Source organism: Neodiprion fabricii, chromosome 1 (genome assembly GCF_021155785.1).
Source record: "Neodiprion fabricii isolate iyNeoFabr1 chromosome 1, iyNeoFabr1.1, whole genome shotgun sequence".
In the NCBI taxonomy this organism is placed as follows: Eukaryota; Metazoa; Arthropoda; class Insecta; order Hymenoptera; family Diprionidae; genus Neodiprion; species Neodiprion fabricii.
In genome coordinates this window covers 5,042,613-5,064,952 of record NC_060239.1, presented here as the reverse complement: position 1 = coordinate 5,064,952, position 22,340 = coordinate 5,042,613, and the positions used below count along the sequence as shown (strand labels likewise).

General features: G+C 35.5%; 2 protein-coding genes across 7 annotated transcripts; one reads left to right on the top strand and one right to left on the bottom strand.

The window, feature by feature from the left end:
• Positions 1 to 61: 61 nt before the first annotated feature.
• On the top strand, positions 62 to 12,315 carry LOC124185042 (AN1-type zinc finger protein 6). Of its 2 annotated transcripts, none has more exons than XM_046575352.1 (4): positions 62 to 410; positions 7,510 to 8,046; positions 9,004 to 9,172; positions 9,826 to 12,315. In XM_046575352.1, exons 2-4 carry the CDS (start codon positions 7,750 to 7,752, stop codon positions 9,972 to 9,974), a joined length of 615 nt encoding a protein of 204 aa, XP_046431308.1. In that variant the 5' UTR covers positions 62 to 410; positions 7,510 to 7,749; the 3' UTR covers positions 9,975 to 12,315. The 2 variants fall into 2 exon arrangements, with proteins under 2 accessions (XP_046431308.1, XP_046431318.1); XM_046575362.1 differs by lacking the exon at positions 62 to 410 and adding an exon at positions 7,089 to 7,231.
• Positions 12,316 to 15,107: 2,792 nt separating this feature from the next.
• LOC124185017 (juxtaposed with another zinc finger protein 1) lies at positions 15,108 to 22,323 on the bottom strand. Of its 5 annotated transcripts, none has more exons than XR_006871325.1 (6): positions 21,946 to 22,323; positions 21,313 to 21,495; positions 19,639 to 19,750; positions 17,755 to 17,895; positions 17,320 to 17,394; positions 16,904 to 17,044 (listed from the first exon to the last, which is right to left on the bottom strand). XR_006871325.1 is itself a non-coding variant. In XM_046575315.1 (5 exons), exons 1-5 carry the CDS (start codon positions 21,845 to 21,847, stop codon positions 16,588 to 16,590), a joined length of 915 nt encoding a protein of 304 aa, XP_046431271.1. In that variant the 5' UTR covers positions 21,848 to 22,322; the 3' UTR covers positions 15,108 to 16,587. The 5 variants fall into 5 exon arrangements, 3 of the variants coding, with proteins under 3 accessions (XP_046431271.1, XP_046431261.1, XP_046431282.1); XR_006871331.1 differs by having other exon boundaries at positions 16,924 to 17,044; positions 17,161 to 17,394; XM_046575315.1 differs by lacking the exon at positions 17,320 to 17,394 and having other exon boundaries at positions 15,108 to 17,044; positions 21,826 to 22,322.
• Positions 22,324 to 22,340: the final 17 nt, after the last annotated feature.

Below are 22,340 nucleotides of genomic sequence, written 5' to 3'. Positions count from 1 at the left end.
TCGAGGCGACTCCGTGTATCGCTGCAGTGGTCGGATATCAGCGGAAGGGGAAGATAGGAGTTCTAACTTTACACCAGTCATCAGCAGTATTGTTCGTCTGCCTCTGAGCGAAGGTGTTGGTCAGTAACCGAGGTCGACGGCTAGGGCCAAGACTGAGATTTTACCTAGCCTGGGAGTTGGAGTAATAAGTTCACCTAACCGATTAACCAGGGGACAATTTTTAGTGCCTGTGTGGATTGAGTGCTTCGCTATACTGTAAAGGACATAACGAAAAATACCTGCGTCGCGAGTTATCGAGGGGATATGACGAGTTTTTATTAAGAATATGTGGGATAACGTCGCAGGATTTCAATCGGCCACACGTCAAGTCAGCTGACATATTGCGCCCTGCTACGCCACAGCAGCCTTCAGTAAGTGTTGCAATAGCTGATTCTTGTACCCCCCTTTAGCGTACTATTTTTACGACACGGGACAAAATCTATAGGTGTGTGCTAGTCGTAGGTAGCCGAAAGCTATGTTACACATTTCCAAATAACGCCTCGTCCTCACCCTTTCCCCTTTACGGGCAAAAATTGATCCCTACCTCGTCGCACTTCAAGTAAAGCTAGTAGAAAACAAAAAACAGTCGAAGCCAAGAGTTCGACCAGGCACGAAATACACAGGTAACAAAGAACCGACGTAATATCGGATTAGCATTGCCGTACGAAAGAATTACGCCTACGTGTTGGACACGCGTGTGTGTGACGCTACTGCCGATGATTCGAACGCAAATGAACGCGAACACGAGTTTACGTACGCGGAAAGAAAGAGAAAGAGCGCGAGCGATAGAGAGGAGAGAGGAGAGAACGAGCACGATACGCACCCGTACGTATGCATACGAACATGTACACGCGTCGGGCGAGCGAACGCACAATGTGCTCGAGTGCAACTCTGCTTTCTCACAATCAAAGGTGGAAACGGATCTCATGCGTGTTACAGGCATGGCGTCGAAAGTGAAGTAAACTAAAAAATCACGCGTATTAATATGATTTCAAAAAAGAAAGGGTATAACGCGTTGACTATAAGACAACGAAGCGAGTCAGTGTTTGGGACATTCTGCACGATCTTCAAATGATGGATGAGTAGTTTTTATAACTGTAATGACCGCTGTACGAGTATACTAAGAGCCGTAAGAGATAGACTCTCGCCACACCTGTGAGGTTTCCTTCGACGAAATTATTATCACCATTATTACGATTGTTATTATTTTAATTTTTTTTTTTTCTTAAATAATGATATCACTACTCCGAGGTAACTCGTGGCACAAGTAATCATAGTGATAAATTTATTTCAACAAGCTTATGCACCTCAGGTTTGGTATCGTTGAAATCCTCAGTTATAGGCAGTGGAGAAATTTTCTTTTACGCTTGTTATGATTTTTCCTTCAATCTTTTCTTCTCTCGGTCTCTCTCTCTCTTTCCTACATAGCAGTAACAATAGCACTGCGTTTCTCGAAACTTTGCTCGTGGCAGGGTTTAATGACAGAAGAAATTATGTTTCTTTGTCTCATATTTATATTCTGAATTCACAAGGTCGTGCTGATTATTTTTATTTACTCATCCCCTCCCCCCTCATTTGTTGCACCCGCCGTAGCGGCGTAGAATTGTTTCTGTTCTTTCTTTATTAAAAATAAGCGGAATAGACCTTCGACGGTAAAAGTAATCGTGTAGGTATATAGGTATAATAAACTCTAGGTTGAATCAGCAGAGGTTGAACTCTGTGTAACACGAGTTTCTTGGTCGGTTCGACTTTGCCAAGGACGATGCTTCCATACACATGCGACGACTATAGTCCATAAACACTCACTTGTCTCGTCTCATACACCTGCTTCGTTAGACGTCCCACGTTTTTTGACCTGTTGTTCCATCGCCGATACATTTTGTCTTACGATGCATACATTGTATGCATATACATATATATATGCACTATGCTAATGAAGCGTTTATCAGCTGATACCTAGTTCGAATTAATTTCAAGCATACATATTTCCATGTTTCATAAATCATTTTGATGTTCAACTTTCAAGCCGACCCACAATCAGCTGAATTACACTATTTTCGATGATCAGGTATCGGCTAACATGAATTTAAAAAGATATCGTATGTCAGCAATTTTTAAGTTTTACATTAAGCGTTGATAACCGCCAAGCTGCTTCTTTAACTCTTCCCTTTTCAAAGTAGCATTTTCGCGTATAAAATACAATCTACATTGTATTTATTAAAAAATTGCAAGTACTAACCGACGAGATTTTGTTCGAAAAGCTTACCACCGCATTTTGTTATTATGTTGAGTGACAACGACGGCATCGCTCGTTTATAAATTGCGGGAAATCAAAATTTGACGAAGATCGAATATTTCTACAGATATCGCCGAGTCATTTTTTTCCTAGAATCAAAATCTTCGTGGTTCTTTGTAAATTATCCTTACCTTCCTCGATGTTCTCAGCATTTCTCAGCTGTCTTGAAATAACTAGTAGGATAAAGTTTGCCTGAGTCGGTGATTCAGATCCTTTTTTGTACTGTAAAACATTGCGTTATCGTACTGTATGGGCACAATATTTGAAACAAGAAAGATGTGATCGAGGAAATGATTGTTATTACATTTCCCGCGATCACCGTTTCTCAAAGTTGAAAGTGTGGATGGATAATTTTGCCCGCTGATGACGCAACTATCGGTTAAAGCTTTGAACTGTCAAGTTGGTTTTAATTGGAAATCCGAAGATGATTTTGATACAATTATCTAAGTTGAAAATATAATCGTGCGTCATTGTTATGTGCCAATGATACGCGCTAACTTTTAGTACAGTATGAGTCAATTACATTCTATACTTGCTGAGACACTTGTACGAGGTAGTAGTAGGTAATAGCGTAAGATTAAAAGCCTTGGGAGTTTACGCGTATAGAATTGATACTTGAATGTAGCCAATGACGGTTAAGTATGTGAATACAATGACAAAGGATTGGGACGAGTTCGCGCAACAACCTGCGCTGGAATTGCAAACACAAAAGATTTGCCCGTGCAACGCCATTTTTGTTTGCACGCTATTTTCGAACTTTGCAAATCATTCAATGTCACCGTCAACATTCATGATATCCAAGCTTGGAGCGGAGCATTTGTGTCCTCGACGATCTTTATCTTGTAAAATTTTTATTAAATAGTCATCCCTTGGCGGTGAAAAATGTGCGTTAATTAGCTGATGAAATTTTGTAAGTCAGCAATGTGCAGATAACTGGGATTCTCGATGATTGTAAACTGTAAATTTCATTATTGTACGTCGAAATACGTAGCTCCCAATTAAAGTCCATAGCAGTATGCCTCGTTTTTTAAATTACGTAACGATGAGGATTTCCATTTTCTAAATTAATTCACACATTAAGATTTACACAAGCGGTATAAATTTACGCCTTTTGCTTATTTCACGTTTTGACCAGTCTTCGAATACGGTGAACAGTAAAATGCGAGATCTGCAGTCGATGCGTGCAGCGTGTAAAGAAAGTGCAGCGAATCGCTGTTGAGTTTTGTTTTCTTACTACAGATGAAACACAGCTCATTGATTCGTTTACTTGGTAGAAAAATTATTCTTTCCCGTATTAAAGCGCGGCGGCTACACAACGAATAAACACCGCGTGCAAGTCTATCTATAGATCGATTTTTTTATTCTACAGTAAAAAAATTCGTCTGTTTCTTTTTTCTCTGTTTTTCACCATATTTCCTAGTTTCGAAGAAACCGTATCGTCGTTTAATCGGAAATAAATATTACTGCGATTCAGTTTTCTTTCGCCAATGTTTGCATTGCATTCTCACCAAGGGCAATAACATTCCATCTAGATTGCAACAACTTGTTGTCCGCGGATATTCTTGAAAATATCAAAATAGTGTAAATACACGTATATTTGCGTAAATACGTATTATTAATCTATCCTGCGATCTGTTTCACCGAGGCAGCGTGACACTGAACTCGCAACAGCTGCTACTAGGAAGTTTTGTAAAAATACGCTTCGAACAAAAAACTAGGTAGTCAACGACCAGAATTTGGATGACTACCAAAACTTGGAACAAAGATGACACAGTTTGCAGAAGATATCCACCCACGTCTCGTTTCAATCCATGTGACCCGCTAGATTGTAACATGCGTAAAACTATACAGCGTTCTGTTTTCAATTCAATTCCTTACTTGCGCCAAGTTTAAAAATTACTTTTGCGTTTCTTATCTTCGTCTGATTATTTGTTTTCAAGCGCATTTCTTTTACCTAAAAAAATTTAAATATTACCGTTAGATTTAAATTTAATAAAATTTATCGTTTTGTGCCACATCCGTCCATATCTTTCATTTTTTTTTTTCACCTTATTTCGATAGTTGACGATTATGAAAATCATTTCTATCTGTCGGACTGCCGTGAAGTCAAGTTCTGCTGCTTGCTAAACCATTGGAAACTATAATGACAAGAATTCACCTCGCCGAGTTGCATAGGCCAAAAACAAATACTCCTTGTAATATTATGGCTGAAAAATAAGTAATATATATACTCGTAGTATTATATTTGATCAACTCTTTCAATAGTACCTAGTGAATACATGTATAATTATTGCTAAAGTTTCGACGAAATGAAGAGTAGAAATAAGACTTGAAATAAATAAAATAAAAAAAAAAATAATTGCGTACCGACTAATATACGAACGTCCCGTTAATTACCGTGCCTATTATGTAAAATCAGTGCTCACTCAGCCGTGTTGCAATTTGTGCAATAATTTCGATGGGATAGAAAGTGTGCACATATACCAAAATCGGCAATGTTCATCGTCAAGTTATGAGCCAACGATAGGGATAACCAGTTTCTTCGAAATTTATAATATTATAGTATTGCACGTTATTGTGATATATATACGAATTAATCATTGTGAAAAAGAACAGGATTTTGGGTAGCATCGTACGCCTCAATTACCACCATCGTCGTCTTCTGCCTTTTAATACCCGCACACAAACGCGCACACACAGTCTGGCCATTCAAATTGCGTGTGATTGTTATTATACCTACACGTAGATCGGTGTGTAAAGTGTCTGCAGCAAGACGTGGTGAGCACGAACTACGTCAGCAGTGACTAGCGAATACGCAGTATTCTTGCTTCTCACTTCCCCGCGACGTTCCGAGCCTGCTCCGAGCGACGCGCGATACGAAATTACGAAGCCGCGATGTGATGGGAGTGGAGTAATTTGGTATCGGCTCACGGCGCCTGCGCGTATCAGCCAATCGTATCGCATCGCCCGTCGGCGCTCTTTATTCTCTCTATATTGCATTAATTCTCAGTCTCCGTTTGTCCCCCAACGTTTCGCGTCTCATCCGCGTTTTAAACCTATGATCTTTGGACGCATGCACTCCCCTATCCGTGATATCTACATATTCACGTGAATTCGTGCCGAACAACCGTCGGGTCTGATGAAAAATCAGACGGAATAAAGAAAAGAAAGCGAAAGCGATAACTCGGCTGGCAATGATAGGTTCCTATAAGTTTTTAAAAAATTTTTCCCCACTAACAACGTAACGATACGTACGTCCAGTTTTATGTAATAATGTAATTTCATGTCAGTCAGCAAATTGGGTGTCCTCGACAATTTACCGCATGTTACGAAGTTAATGCTGCTTCATTTCTTCTACACGCAACGTCTTCGCTTCTTCGGTCAACGTTTATTACATTTTATTGATGTTATTGTGCCATTACTCGCCACGTAAATAAACCGCTTATCTTGGATCTTGTTTTTCCATTTATTCGACATAATCCAATATTGAAAATTAATTTTAAATGTTCGACATTTCGTGGCTGTAGTTATTAAAAAAAAAATTTAGAGTGGCAAATAATGATGATAATAATAATAATAATAATAATAATAATAAAAGAAATATATTGGCGTAGGGTTGAAGAGTGATACCAACCCGAGCAACACTAGCAATTCTCATCTTTGTCCTCTATCTCGCTTTCCCTGTCTCTCTGTCTCTCTCTCTCTCTCTCTCTATATCTATCTCCCTCTCTCTCTCCTACGTACTATTAAATCCACGGCTACACAACGGTCTAAGCTGGTCCTTAATCAAGCAGTGACGTATTTTCAGGGTATTTGCCAATTTTTCTCAGCTCCCTCACTCTCGTCTATACATACACATGTGCGAGGTTAATCTATGCATAACATGTTCTTAACCTTGTTTTTCAATTTGGATCAAGCGCTATTTCTCCCAGCACATTTAAACATCTCCAGACTGGATTGCGTCTTGTAAATATACGAGCGTAGTTACAACAGGGCGATGGTGATAATCGGTGAATTACAAAGCACGACGATGATATGTTGCACCATTATTAAACCAAGCAACCTAAAAAATCAAATATCTTCTACTATTCAATCATCATTTACTACATGTCACGTTATATAACCGAACAATCATACTTACAACAGCTTTGACGCGCGCAGTCGTTGTCGCTCTTCGCTCTCTCCATGACCCGGCGGTAAGGGGCGCGCAAAATAACGCGCCACCGTTTTGGTACGGTGTTGAAACTGCTGTGGAATAAGGGCGGGGAGTGGAGAGGGCCGGGGGGGATCATCGCTCTCAGCTTTTTACTCTTCCATTCGCCTTGGGAGTTGGTGTCCGCGCCACCGCGCCTCTGCGGGCTCTACAGAGTCCATAGTAAAGTTCTTCGCTCCCAATTCCATCCGGCGGTGACCAAGGGCCCCCGCTTACCTCCCCTTGACCCACCCCTCGGTCCGACGTCGCGACTCCTCCTCCTCCTCCTCCTCCGGCCCTCCTCGCCGTTCGCTGGTTTGCTACGTTTGCTGCCTTGCCTGCCTGCTTGCCTGCCTGCTTCGCCATGATGAAAACATTCGCCCGTCGTTATCGTTGTTCCGTCCTTGTGGGTTCGGTTAGATTCAATTTTCTCTCTTGTATCGAACGTCGAAATAGTTACGCAGTATGCAATTGAAACAAGCAAAATGAGAGGTTTACTCACACCGTTTTGTATTCTTGTCTCGTCTATTAACAAAATAAAGTTCGTCGTCTAAACGACTAAAAGTATAATCGCGCTGCTGCTTTGACCTGGTGTGGTGCGCGGGTGGTGCAATATATTAAAATACTACGTCCAAATGCCCAAAAGATATTTCACTGGTTACTCCATGTTGTGGATTCGTCGCAATAACTTTGCTTCTCATGAAGTGAGTGTCATTATTTTTCGAAGGATTTGAAAAAAGAAATTCCTTGTACAGTTTTTTTTTTTTTTTTTTTTTATGTACATAGATTTTTTACTTTATTATGTCACATTTTTTTTCTCAGAATATTCTTGCCAATTCGTGGCTGATGTGCGGTTTTTCTTTTCTCTTGCATTATTGTTTTTGTGACTAATCGGTCAGGTTCTAATGATCATTTATCTAACCACGCACGCACATGGACAGCCTTTTATTAACTCATACTTACTGGCCTATCGTTGTTACAGAGAAGTTCGTGGTGACGATAGACACCGTGTCGTGGAACGGCGGAAGGAAAAAAAGTGAGTCGGCTGCGACGAGGAACTATTAGCAATCTTGGTTATCTGACAAGCAGTAACTCGTCGCTAATACCGGCTCGACGCAAATAAACTTACTTAGGATTATATAATAAAAGGAATAGAAAGAGGGTAGAGGAGTGGGAGAAAAAAAAAGTACTCCATATTAAAGTAACAAAAGAAGTGTCAAATATGGAACGAGAATCTAACCCCATGCAAGCCTTGTGCCGTAGCGGCTGCGGGTTCTACGGATCTCCTGCTACCGACGGTCTCTGCTCTTTGTGCTACAAAGAAAACCTTAAGAAAAAACAACAGCCACCAGTCTCCGCTGCATCTCCACCAACCTCCGTACCAACCTCACAAACTGCTTCGAGTAATGCTGGTACATTGCAGACAGGATTTGCAAGTCTTGCGTCAACGGGGACGACTGCACAACCAACCATTCCCACAATTCCTCAGCCTACAAACGACCTGCCCAGTCCAAAGGAGGTAAGTTAGATATTAAGCTCGCTTGTGATAATGGCCATGGTCAATGTCGTTGCCATGGATACACCAAAAACATTTTTTGACAGTGAGAAATTTTAGTAGATTATGGCCTCCGGGCTTGGCACCTCGACAGACGGTGACCAGGTACTGATTAAACGTTGATATGCTTCATTTAACGGAGTTTGGGGTCGCTGTTTGAAGTTCACTAATTATTTATTTATGTTTTGAAGTTCTTTTATAAGACATCTTATTTCATGCACTACTTATTGCCTGTCGTAAAAGTGCAAGTCGTATAATCCAACCTAAGTTTTTTATTTCTTATGTTTTTAATGTCACGCTATTGTTTCTAGTCCCAATATGTTTTTGATACATTCATTATCAAATTTATTAAAATGGCTTTGAATCTTTGTTTAAAGACTTGTATTTAACCTACAAAATTGGCATTTCAACAAATTTTCTTATTGCATATTAGTTTCTAATGACGCTTATTATATCATTTTTGATACAGAATTCTCAGACGTCTCACTTTTCCCTCCAGAAAAATCCAATTTTCTAAAATTGTCACTAAAATTTGTTCACAATGTGTTAGTTCCCTTCTGCTTAAATAAATAAATAAATAAATTAATTAATTAATTAATTAAATAATTAATAATAGTAATAATAATAATAATTCATTAACCACAGACAAGTTCCCATGTTCACGTAACTCCTCAACTCAGTTTTTCACATTTTCTTTTCAATAGCTTTGTGATTGAGAATAATGGAACACTATTGACAAAGAAAGGGAATACTTAATGCTTTATAAACTTTACATTCCTTGAGTTTGTACTAGTAAGGTGACACATAATTTCTTGTCAACTTTCATTCTTGAGTGTTATTCGTGATTCCAATAAGTAGGATATACCATCAATTGATGCTAAATGTGCAACCAGTAGTAAATTTCATTTTTTGTACGACTAGGTGAGCAGAGAAGATCAGGAAGGAGAAGCAGGTGCAAGTAGTGGGGCTGCGGAAGGTTCGGTCAGTAGTGGGGATGCCGATGATAGTTTTGATGGCAAGGAGAGCGACAAAGAATCCAAAAAGAAGAAAAATCGTTGTGCTATTTGTCGCAAGAAAGTGGGCCTGACCGGTAAGTATCGATTGAAACTTCACCTGGACTGATACTTAGATAAAAGTATTTTCTTTAAATTACGAAATGGAAAGAAAAAATTAATTTTTATGCAAAACAATTTCAATTCAATCATTACTCTTAGTATTCGTCAACTATCAAATGCCATTTTGCACCGAACAAAATGAAGGCTAAAACAATTCAAGTTCGGTTTCAGCTTAAACTCAGTCTAAAAACTAGAAATTCAATCAGCAAATTTCACTCATATACGTTCCAATCCGAATAATGCCGGACCTGACCCCCATTGATTTTATCAGGTCAGGAATAAGGTTGACTAGCGTCTAACTTACACATATTCAATAATGTACGCCGTATCTGCTCAATATGACACTGTGATTGGATAGAGACTGTTGGAACCAACCTTATTTCTGAGCCGCTTGAATGAAGAAGATTAGACCTGATTTTACTCGGGTGTACATACATAGTGAAAAAGAATTTCAGAGGTTTACTCTTGAAACACGAAGTATTTTTGTTAAGTTTGTTGCACTGTCTGTGAGAATATGAATTTCGTTTGTTTCAATATAAATTTCTGTTCTTACGTCTCTAGTTTCATTTGCTATATCTTTAGCGTTGATCGAAACTGTAGGTATCTACTAACTTGCAATATCTTACAGGATTTGAGTGCCGCTGTGGAGGATTATTTTGCTCCGTGCATCGATACAGTGACAAGCACGACTGCAAATTCGATTACAGAGAAATGGGTGCCCAAGAGATTCGACGTAACAATCCGGTTGTTGTTGGTGAAAAAGTGCAAAAAATTTGAACTTCTTAGTGTGTAGTCATTGGGAAAATGGTTATATAACTATATAAACAAACAAAAGAAAAAATATAAAACACGGAGAAAACGAGATATAAATTATCTGGCAGCTGATTGCACATCGTGGAATGAATGGAAGACAAAAGAACAAATTCCAATTTAGATGATAGTGCCATGTCAGAGATTGTCATCTAGTGTGAATTTATTATGAGAAAATATCTGGTTATTAACTGCTGCCAGCTTACTACTACTATTACCTATTATTATCTTTATGGTTATTACGATTTATCATTATTATTCTATATTATGTTTATTAATTTACTTAAAGGCAAAATTTGTAAAAGAAAAAAAAAAGAATTCCTTGTATGTATTTTAAGTAGAAGCGGAATTCCTGGTGCAGTCAGTCAGTCAGTCCAAAATATCTTAGTTAATGAACCGATCGAAACTACAAAAATTAACACGTAGCGATTTGTTTCTATATTGAAAGGGAATGTTATTTAGATGATGACTGACGTTGATGGGTGATCACAATTCTAGGTTAATATTAGTCTAATAATTATTAAGTATATTAGATGATTGATTCATAAATAATGCAATGAAGTATAAGTAGTACTGTGTGTTTATGTCCAATCTCACAAGAATATAACGAGCATTATTACTCATTAAATATTGTTTGAATTTACGTTTTTGAATAATTATTTACACTTCGTTCGCGGATGCTGCTTCGTTAAATATTACATTATAGGCGCGAAATCGATGTATGTATTATATACGCGATCTTAAACAGATCCGTAGAGTCGTCTGCCTTTTGTCCGGTTAGCACTTGCCGTCAACTGAAGTTTTCTATAAAATTGTTGGAAAGATTGGTGTCCGGCGGTGTTGTGATTCTTCTCCCTCATTTTTTCGTTGAATATTCTTTTCTCTGTGAATTTTTCATTTTTATTATTTTATATTTAATTTATCTTCAAAGCTGTAAGGCATATGTAGTCTTGTGCAGCGGTGTGCAATGTGTAAAACCTGTAGAAAGATGAGAAGGAGGAACAAGGTAACGAAGAAAACCATCATTTATTACAAGGAAGACTTATCTAGCTGTGGAAAATGAAAAAATCAGTTCATTATATAATATCAGCAAATTTTGTTCTGCAGTATCACAGCTGTGGATAATTTTCTTGGTTTGTGTCGCGTTTTACCAGCCTCAATTTGGAAATGCTATGGCTTACCAGTATATTATACGTTTGTAGCGATTCATGTAATTTTAATTAATGTGTTATCTGCATTCCATTACAGCCGCTATTCTCGTTGGTTGATCCAATGTAAAATCTTTGAGAATAACGGTACTAATAGAATGCTAACAACTTTCATAGTTTAGTGAACGAAAATCATGTTAAACATTGAGCATACTATCGTCGTAGACAATTGTTTAATAACCATTTCTTATTTCTTTGTATTAGTTATTGTAGAAATGAAATATAATCATGGTTAGCAATAAAGTTTCACAGTTAGCAATTGCGCCATAATGACAATTTCATTGAGTGATAACCCATCGAAACTTTGGCTCTCCAAGGGGGGGTGTATCTTTACTTATTCCACTGAACGGTTGGAGAATTATGTGGTATAAAGCTGGTATAATATGACACAACCCAATTCCGTAGTTGATTTTTAAATAGTCAGGAGAGATTTTCTGTGAATTTAGACAGCCGAGCCTAGGACAAAGATAACTTCTTTGATAATTTTGAAGATACCACATCCCTAAGAATTAGCAATATTGTTCGACTAAATTTACCAGATTAACTCTCCCAGCACTCAAGACAATATTACCTCGACATCAATATGTCTCACTATCTTTGTTTTCAACAATTGGATTTTATGGGATGGATTATTCAATTCTATAGGCGAAAAAAGTTGTTTGACAGAGTAAAATACACCAGGTAACCTGACGACATAATTGGTAGAGTCGCCTTTTGGCCTTTGTCATACTTTAGGCATAGCATATTTTTCTAATATATATCACAATATTGGATAATCGTGAAACTAAAGACAACTAATTGACCACACTTCAGCTGTTGTTTATACTTGGCTGGCTTCATAAGGACGTAACGACGCTTGTAATTATTAAAATTGATATTAGTATATCTAAGCAATTAAAATTAACATCAACTTTAATATATTATACAATTACCATACTATCCTCCAAAATACTTTAGACTTTAGGTTCGCCTAGGTAAACGGAATTAGCATATTTACACACCCCCAGACGTCCTAACACAGTTCTCAAACATTTATAGTTATAGTCGACTATATTTATGTATATTTAAAAACAAAAATATATATAAATTCATCACTCTAACGGTTGCTAATTTTTTTGTAATTATCTTTTCATCATCTTCCTAGTGCAATGAGTAATGAATATCCGCTGTACAAGTACACAAGGCAATGCCAGAGGATATTTTGCTTTATTATTTCTTGCACCATTTGTTTTATATCGATGGTAACAATACGTGGTTTTGTATCAATCGCAAAGCAGAATATGGAATTAGTCAACATTGACAGCTTTGCGTCATAACCGAGGAGCACTTAGATAGTCAACATTTTTGCCGGATACAGTTGGAATATTTGTTTCAATTATTATTAAGTTTGATCGGTTGGCAATCTGTTTTCCGTTTGAAGAGTTTAGAAAAAGGTATTTCTAAAGAACGAATGGTCGAGGGTATTGTTGAAGATGGCTTACTCTTGATACCTTGTATTTTCAGTGCAGTTACAGACTTCGAAACTTCCGCACTGGTTTGCTTTCATCAAAATGCCATGTAGTAGGTGAAACAAAGATTTGAGTGTTTCAAGCATTGTGACTGAAGCATTTTAGTCAAATTGAATATCAAGAAACATCGGTTCATTTCTTTTGTAGTGTTTCAGTCCTTAATGTTTCAAACGCTTGGAGCAATAAGAAAAGTCTCGGTGAGCCACCTTTGAAGAAAACCTCGTATATTTACAAAGAGAGTGTATAGACAGTATTTTAGTTATGTGCAGTAAAAAAGCATGTTTACCATTATTAGAAGTTTGCTGAAGTATCTTTGTAATGTGTTACAGCTTTGAATTTGGTGTTTAATGGAATAAGGTACAACATCGATCGGTGAGCTTGTTAACGTTTACAGCTCGCATACGTAGAAATCGAAATTTGGATTTTTCATTCAATTTACGACTAAGTATGGAATTTTGTTGCCATGCTTTTATCACAAGTTATGTAATTGAGTTTATTCTGTATATAGGAAAACTATAGTTAGAAACTAATTAAAGTATAAACTGATTTCTTTCTTATCTATATACTTTTGAATTCTTTTATACACCTATAATTACTGTATAAATGGCTATTAACGTGGATAATGACGTACTAGTAAGAGTGTAAATTTAACGCAAATCCACCATTCGGCGTATATTCTGATCACTTGTTGTCATCTTTTGTTTTAATACACGCTTCAGCTGCTACTAGGATTTGAATAAGCTGAAAACGTTGGTTCAAAGTAGATTATTTAACAATAAAAATTGGTACAGAAGTGCTGTATTAAAATTATGGCAGATTAGAAATAATAATTCACTTTTAACATACGAATCATACGTGTGTGAAACACGCTACTGTTTTATAATTGTTTGCGCTGTAAAATCGGAAGAACGTTATAGTGTAATTAAATATTCAGAGTAATGCTGAAATTAATTTGCCGAAGAAAATTTATATGGTATGAAAATAAATATACGTTATATTTTGTACGCAACTAATATCCCTTTCTCTTCACACATCATTTCTTTGTTATCGTTTGAATTTTAAATGTTATTTCATCTATGAATTACTTTGCTCTAACATAAATTGTTAAATTTTCATTATATTCATAGATGTAGTTATTATCTGTTGAACATCTAACTTGAGGATATTCAAGTATGTTAAATTTTCTGGTTTGCGATGGTTGAACTTGAAAAGTAATCCAATAATATTGCTCGAAATATATTAATTTCATAACGAAGTATTACCTTTATTTCTTTTACACTTGTACCTTTTTTTCACTGTTAGATTGTTCGTCAGTATCTATTATTATAGGCATGTGAAATACATACTAATAGTATATTTCTCCATTTTTTTTCTGTGCTGAGTGGTCAGATTGTACAACACGTATATGTATATAAATATGTTTAAGAAATGGATAGCTAGATTATTAAAAAATCAATGATTGCCACTTACAATGCAAAATGCGTTACTTCATTTCATGAAAATTATATCACATGACGAAAGAGAAGAGGCTGGCTACGTATGCGGGAAAAACATTTTGATTTCTATAACTAAGTGCTCGTAATGCTTGAGATATGCCTTCGATTAAAATCACTATTACACTAATGATACCGAAATTTTTCTTGCTAATCCTATACAGATAGGTGGTTGTTTGTTAAACATATTGAATCGATTCATCCAACTTCTTATTGAGAGTCAAATCTTACAACCTGTTCTAGATCCAGTGACCTGCATACGCGTGATGAAAGCATTCATTTTCGAGTACACGTTTGTTTATTCGTATATATTTGGATTGAAATCTTGTTGAATGCCCACCTTCTTTTTTTTCTTCTTTTTGCTTCACTTGTAAAAATTTGGCTAATGTTTTTCTTTCTGAACGTAGATACAGTGGGCAAATGTTCCAGAATATTCTTCATTTATGATGCGATTTCTTTCCAGAAAATGAGAAAGTTTTCCAAAAGAAAAAGTAAAGACTAACAAATTTATTACCACATATACCTACTCATACTAAGCTTATGATGTTGAAATCATAAAGTTATTAGTGAATATCTCGACCAATAGCAAAATAAAATAGAGGGACAAGAAGAAAGATTCTTAATTTGACGGTTTAAATATGTTCTTTGTAGCTACAAATACTAAACGTAGCTAAAGTTGAAGTGATACAACCTACAATAGCGGGAAGCAAAAGAAAGAAGAAAACATACCAAGTCTTTTAGAAGTTTATTTGTAACAAAATCCGAGTCTACGATAATAAATTTCTACTACTTATTCCTTTAACTATTTATTTATTATGAATGTAATAACAAATAAATAACTACATTATGTTGATGGAAATATATTAGGTACATGAATTTTTTTTTTTTTTCATACATTTTCCAACAAAGCAAGGTAATGTTATCGCATTGATGTACAACATAAATTCAATTTACCAATAACTTTGTTCTATACTTGGAATATATTTGTCAAACTTATCTTTAATCGTACCACACAAAGTGTTAAAATATCGATTTGTATTGCCAACAAGTGTTATTAACGTGTTATTGCTAAAATTTAATTCTTTTTAATGCTATGGACATACGATTATGAGAGAAAAATGTTTACAAATTTCATGCGCGAAGAAAATTTAACAAAATATAACAAGTCACAGGTTCAACAACATATAGCTGCTTGGTAATTTTTTTGATTTCAATTAAATTGTAGTTATTACATCAAAAATGTGTCAGAACCAAACTTTGTTTCTTATCTTGACCTTTACATTGTTAAGTCAAAATCTGGTGAACGAATTATTTGCTAGTGAGTATACTGGAGGCTTAACATGGCACAAACTGTGTAATATGTACCGTAGTGAGTGGTTTGAACACCGTTGCTGATGATAGTAATATCATTATGCAGGATGAGTCGACAATGTTTTCAATTAATATTATAGTGCGCTTTCCACAATTGCGTATCAGCATACACCCATTTTTACATTAAGTTGTCATGTCAGTGTTACATGAATGTTATGTAATTTATACGGTTTGTACGAAATAATTGTCAAGAAATCATATAAAATTTCTATAATTGTAATGATCTTATCGTGATGAAATTTTTATTGAAGAATGGTTATGTAGATCACACAACTGATAATGAATGTTGGCTCTTGTGTTTGTGAGGAGGAAATGAGTAATGACAATTAAGAAAACATATTTGATACAAATGCATAAACTTAAGGCATTAAGCGAAAATACAAAGATATCGTTATGCGATAAGAGAAAAGTTATTTCAATGATATTGGCTGGAACAAAAATAATTTGTTTTGTCACGCTGATATTTGCTCACCTTACAACTTTATCAAGCAATGATATTAAGAAAAAGAAAGTTACTGGCAACAGACACAGGTGTTATGCAAAACTATGCAAGAAAGTCAATCGCTGATGTATGATGAGAACAAAGTTAAAAGAACACAATAAGTCTTAGGCTCCGACATGGGAAGGTAACATGAGAACAACCTGCATACCCAAGATTAAAGATTATTTTACCTATGACAACTTCACAGAAATGGCAGTTTCCCTAAACTTGAGAAAGTTGAAAATGTATGCGCTTGATGACTATGGCATAGTGCTGAGCATATGATGCATGAAGAGTGTACAATGTCGCTGCGCCCACTGGATGAGTTAGAGTATATCTTAAGGGAACTAAAATACTTATGTGAATTTTAAGCATCTTACAAGTGTAATACATTCACGCACATTTTCAAAGAATAATTAAATTGAGATTATATTAAAAGTTTCAAGACCTGAGCCATATGAAACATTTGACTACATCATTAGAAGTTTTTTTTTTTTTTTTTATATATATTCTTTTCGACTAGTATTCATTAGCTGTTACTGTAATATTAGGATAATTTATTTGACTAGAGCTTAAATTAGCAAGGTATTTCTGTACATTATGCACAGGATGTATTACAGGCTTTGCCTTAATGGAGGTATGTACAGGTAGTGGCGGTGATGATGCAGGAGTAAGAATGCCAAGGACACCTTTACAATCTGTTTCTGAGACAACAGACCGCTCTTGTTTTATATATCCGTGATCTTCGATTGCTGGTACCTTACATTTTGATGGTTTCGTTAAATGAAGAGAATGCCTGTCGCTGATAGAACTGGTACTGCTGTCATAGTCGCTTTCCAATTTAATGACCATTTTGTTATTTTGCAGTATCTTCACCTGTAGTAGAGAACCGCTGTGTTGTATTGCTGCATGGTTTTTCAAGCCATATGAAGTTTTGTAGCTCTTTCCACATGGACATTTAAACGCCTTCCGTACCCTAAGCGCAGAAAATTAGATACCTGTTGGCTATAACAGTTCTCACATGGGTTTACTAGACTGCAAGATTAATTGAAATGTTCCAGTCAGTTTTATTAGATTATATCTTCTTAGCACATCGTGTGATAGTTGTACTTGCAGGACTGATAAAAGCAGGGCAGCAGCAAGAACCCGACAAATAGTATGTGCATTTCGATGAACTCGATTCATTATTCAAAATAATAAAAGCTGTTGATATTCTGAAGCTTATTTTCCAAGTAAAAAAAGCTGTCACACCTGATGAACTGCTCGCAAAACTCGATCAATCCAAAATCTGTTTTCTTTTATTCGTTGTTATTTTCTTAGTTGTGGCTAAAATAGAGATTAATGAACATATTTTCAGAATCGAGAATGGAGTTAATTATTGTTTGGCACGTATTATGGTGTTTCCTTCAAAATCAAAAGATATCAAAAATATCCATTAACATTAGCAATAAAAAATGAAGATTTCCAGTTACGATGAGACTTGAGACTTTCTAAAATATCAAAATATTGACACAGTAAACCGATTATTATATATAAATATACATACACAAGACCGAATTATTTGCTACAGTTATAGAAATGGGAATATTTGGTATTAACGATAAACTGAAACGACTGGAAATCAGTATTATTTTACGTAAATGATGGATTGCAATTAGACAAAGCATTTATACTGATAGTACCTACTTGTTATCATTTTTGTGCCCGTTTTTAGAATGGTACTTTATGCCATTGATGTTCTTGTAGCGTTTTTTACATCCAGGTATGGGGCAGGCAAATGGCTTGTCTGTATTATTGTTTTGATTCGCAGTATTTTGGCTCACAGCCCTAAAAGCAAGAAAGTAATACTTCAGACACTTGCAGCGATAGTATATAATATATACAATGCAAGATGTATTGATTAAAAGTTGGAAAATTTCAATTTATTTAATGTCAATACGTTCGCACAATTTAGATGAGAGAAACAATATCATGATAGTAAGTTAAAACACAAAAGCCAAATTGATATAGCTCTAATTTTTAGGGTGGATAGTATATTTTTGCAATATAATCACAATATTCCATTACCCAAAATTCGGAATCATAACCTGAGTGAACTTACTGCTGCTAGAAATATATACCAAATTTGATAGCGTAGCGAAATTAATGTGTACAGTCCGTGGCTTACACCAAATGTTTTTCATACCTTTATAACCATAAGTAAAAAACACCAATGGCATTCAATTTATCATGAAGTTTCCACTTTATAATAAAAACTTCTGGTAAATAAAAAATTGAAAATAATAATGTTTTTATACTTGCAATTAGATGCTTAGCCAGTCAGGGGATACTATAAGTGACATGCTAATTACACATTGTTTTACTATATACTAGGACAAGTTTACAGCTCCAATAAGCTTGAAAGATATAATAAATGTAGGACCAGTACTTTTGTTACATCTGTAATAGTAACACAAATAATTGCTACAACATGCAGATGCAAAATGTTCAACATAATCTATATTTAAATATGCAAAACTAATCGTATCTTATGCAGTACAAACATTAAATCATGCTTAAGTCAACAAAGAAAAGAGCAATACTGTGTGATTGTCACTATTATGATACCTATAATAGATATTGATATTATGTGAAGTACTAGGCTGCGTAACTATTGATAAATCAATTATCACACCACAAAAGATATTTATCAGCTCTTGTATATGACAAACTTATAACTTAAAAACACAGGTTGTAGGGATAGAATAGAATGGAATATTACATGATTCTAGATGGGCAAAGTGCTGCAATTAGGCAAGTCAAAGACAGTCAACAGGGTAAGGTAGTATTGAACATATTACAGTATCGATTGGTGCTACCTTATTGTAATTTTCAAAGAAATTTCCAGACAATACATATGATAACCAATTTCTACGCTCCGAAGGAATTTGTAAAGTGCAAAAGTTGTAAATTACGCATATTTTTCAGCATAATGAGAAAGCGCAATTGAAAAAAAATTTGCCTGATATCCAAAACAGCACACAATAAAAGTGCACTAAAGTTTTACTGCCCAGATTCGTCAAGTTATAAGCTTTTCCGAATATACCGTAGTTTTTGTGCCTGGGAAAGTTCAAATGAATTTATTTTTGAGGAATATTGAAAATTTTTCACATTTACAGCTAATACTAAACTAACATTTTTTGAGATTTTTCATAGGAAATACAGTCTCAGGCAAATGTCGGATTTCTTTCACTTTGGTTTCAATCTATACAAGTGTTTCATTGAGGGGGTCGGTACTTAGAACAATTAAGCAACACTTTTTTTTAAGCTTTGGAAACAAGCATCCTGTGTAAACGAACTTATCTAATTATTTAGTTCAGTAGACCAAAAATAATGGTTTTCAAGATGAATTAACTAGGAAATATGGGACAAGTTTTGATAAGAATATATTTCATCCGCACCAGCCTGTAGGGCAATTTCTTGATGTATGTATGCAAGGTATTTGTTGGCAACAAGAGTTATGACAGAAGCCACAGTAATGTTAATATTTACACCAGAACTTCCATTAATGAGGAAAAGTAATGGATGTACCTGCTGCCATAACGAAGGATGAAGTCAGCGGAGAACTCCAAGGAAGTGGTCCAGGAGTCATTGCTGTCTTCTGGCTCACTAACAAAGTCCTCTCCCTCCTCTGCCTCACTGCCTACATTGTCAGTTTTTATATCATATTCAAAATTTGTCCATATAGAATAGCTATTCATTATGGTTAGTGATTGGAATTTAGTTGATGCAGACTCACAGCTGGTTCAGTCACAAAGTCACATTAATCGATAATTTAGAAAATAATTTTGAATAGTATGGCCTGAAAAACTTACAAATTCCATCATCTCAGCAAGTAATGCGAGTAGATCACAGATTAGAAAAAAGCGACTATCTATATTTTAATTTTTCAACTGATACCAGTCTATCGAATGTAGGTTTGTGTACACGTTTTCTAAGCAAACTGTTATGTTCTCTCAGTCTTTACTTTTCAATGACATCAGACAATTTGACGGATCAGTAGTAATCAACTGATCTATGCTTTTTAAATAATCCATTATGACTAATTTAGCTGCACAGCTAAAATGCGATAAGAGCTTGTCCTGTTAACAAATTTCGTCATAAACTTATTAAGAAATTAAATGAGGTGAAATATCTTATTTCATGTCATTGTCTCAAATTGCAAAGGCTGATAACAAGAAAGTAGATGATAGATACAGTTTTAGTACTAGTGTGATATTTTACTAGATTAACTCACTTTTAAGTGATTATAATTTCTAAATTTGGTTAACAGATGTAAAAAAAACTGTTTTATAGAGGCATTCACGAAGATATACCAGTTTTTTAAAAACGCCTCACTGAAATATGTACTCTATTTATCTGCGAGGAAAAATTGAAGTATAACATATTACTTAATACGTCTGAACGCATCACTCCAGTAACAAATTATGTGATTAAACTCAGCCATGTAACAAGTGTAGCATTTTAGGTCGTTAGATTTTTATAAATTCAATTCAATACAGTCCAGCAGTTAAGCTGGACCTATTAGTGTCCAGTTTTTGGCTGACCTGTAGTTCTCAACAGTACTTTATTATGATGTGTCGTTGATCGTCTGTACCAATTTTCGAACCATTAATAATCCGTGTGGAATATAATCAATACCTCTGGTACGTTTCTTTAATTTAAATTTGAAAATCTACTCCAAATCGAAACAGAATAGTAAATTAGAAGCAAAAACTAACTTGATGGAACTGCAAAGAAACTTTGTGAGAGTAAGGAACTTAGACCTATGCAATCAAGATATTAACACACCTTGTTAATAACTGTGAAAAGGTGTATCACAGATAGACAAGGAATAAAACGTGACCCTACATGATAAACTCTGCTTCTAATGATAGTCCAAAGAGAACTGTACTTGTAATATGCACGTGGCAAAACTTCTTGATTCATCTAAGGAAATACTAAAACGTTTGATGACATTTTTTATTGCCAGGCAATGTAAAGATTGGTAAATAAACATGCTGATGCGAATTATTTACAAAACATGTGTTATGCATGCTGAATTTTACCAACAGTATCATGCTTGAAAGTAAGTATGATGATAAGGAAAATCATACAAGCTTGAGAGGATCATTCAATAGATAACTGTGTGAATAGTTTTGAATACATTTGATAGACAACAAAAAACCACATTGAAACAATAAGATGGTGTGAACAAAAACTGACCCGTAGGAGTATTATTTTTGTTGCGCGTTGAGGAAGGAAGACAGGTTTGATTTGACCTGGATTGATGAACGGGCTTGACGCCCTCTTTTCGTGCAGCATCAGTCAAGAATCGTAATACATAACTCAGAGGTATACAAGTTGGCTGCTGTTGCTCTGTTTGCTCAACAACTCGGGGGTCATAATCTGGAAATGTGCGTGTAGTATAAGGTTACACCGAAATTAGATGGAAGCCAAGAAGATTGGAGTTTGATAATTGTACCAAGAAATCTTAGTTGACAATCTCAGTGTGACATGTTTTTATGAGTCAAATAACAGCTACATTCGTGTTCAGTAACATTATTTTATTGACAATTTTCAAAATCTCCCCAAACATAGGACGCAAATTTGGACTTTTGAATGTACTAATTATCACTTAAAAATTAGTTTTGGCCCAAACAAACGATCAGTAATGAAAGTAAAGTGTATTATCTCGACAATGTATGAGCGCTAGTAGGATGTCATAGAAGTTATTACATTGAAAAGTATAATTAATCATTAGTCGCTTAACGTTGGCTGATGAATCCTAGATAACCTCAAAACAGACATAACCTCAACTAGCCCGAGTTGTTGATATGAGACAGCAAAATTATTCACCAATATGAGTTTCCTCGATGTGTTGTATTAGATCGCCTAAGCTTTTGAACGTAAGACCACAACCATTGAATTTACAAATATTTAGCATAAATACAGCCATTTCAACCGCAATAATCCCAGTGTAATAAAGTCAAATGATGCATTGATCGAGGAGGGCTGTTAATCGGGATATAGTGGTACAGGAACGAATGAAACAAAATTATTTTCGATAAGAGGTGATAAGTGTCATTTTTTGTTCAAATAAATATACACTAACGTCGCGCCGTAATTGACGCTGGCGAATGTCGATCGTCATTTTCTTCATATACGGTTTTCAACTTGACTAAATATTGCAGACGAAAAATATCTTCGGCTAAATTCGGGTGATCGATAAATGGAGCTCTCGGTAGCTCGGG

Excerpts from the sequence above, each read along its gene's own strand:
- LOC124185042 (XM_046575352.1), top strand. The coding sequence starts at position 7,750 with ATGGAACGAGAATCTAACCCCATGCAAGCCTTGTGCCGTAGCGGCTGC. Across the intron at positions 8,047-9,003 it reads ACCTGCCCAGTCCAAAGGAG|GTGAGCAGAGAAGATCAGGA; the intron begins GTAAGTTAGATA and ends TTGTACGACTAG. Across the intron at positions 9,173-9,825 it reads CAAGAAAGTGGGCCTGACCG|GATTTGAGTGCCGCTGTGGA; the intron begins GTAAGTATCGAT and ends AATATCTTACAG.
- LOC124185017 (XM_046575305.1), bottom strand. The coding sequence starts at position 22,045 with ATGGCTGTATTTATGCTAAATATTTGTAAATTCAATGGTTGTGGTCTT. Across the intron at positions 19,751-21,312 it reads CAAAAATAATACTCCTACGG|GCAGTGAGGCAGAGGAGGGA; the intron begins GTCAGTTTTTGT and ends CTGACAATGTAG. Across the intron at positions 17,045-17,754 it reads GGGCACAAAAATGATAACAA|GGTACGGAAGGCGTTTAAAT; the intron begins GTAGGTACTATC and ends TTCTGCGCTTAG.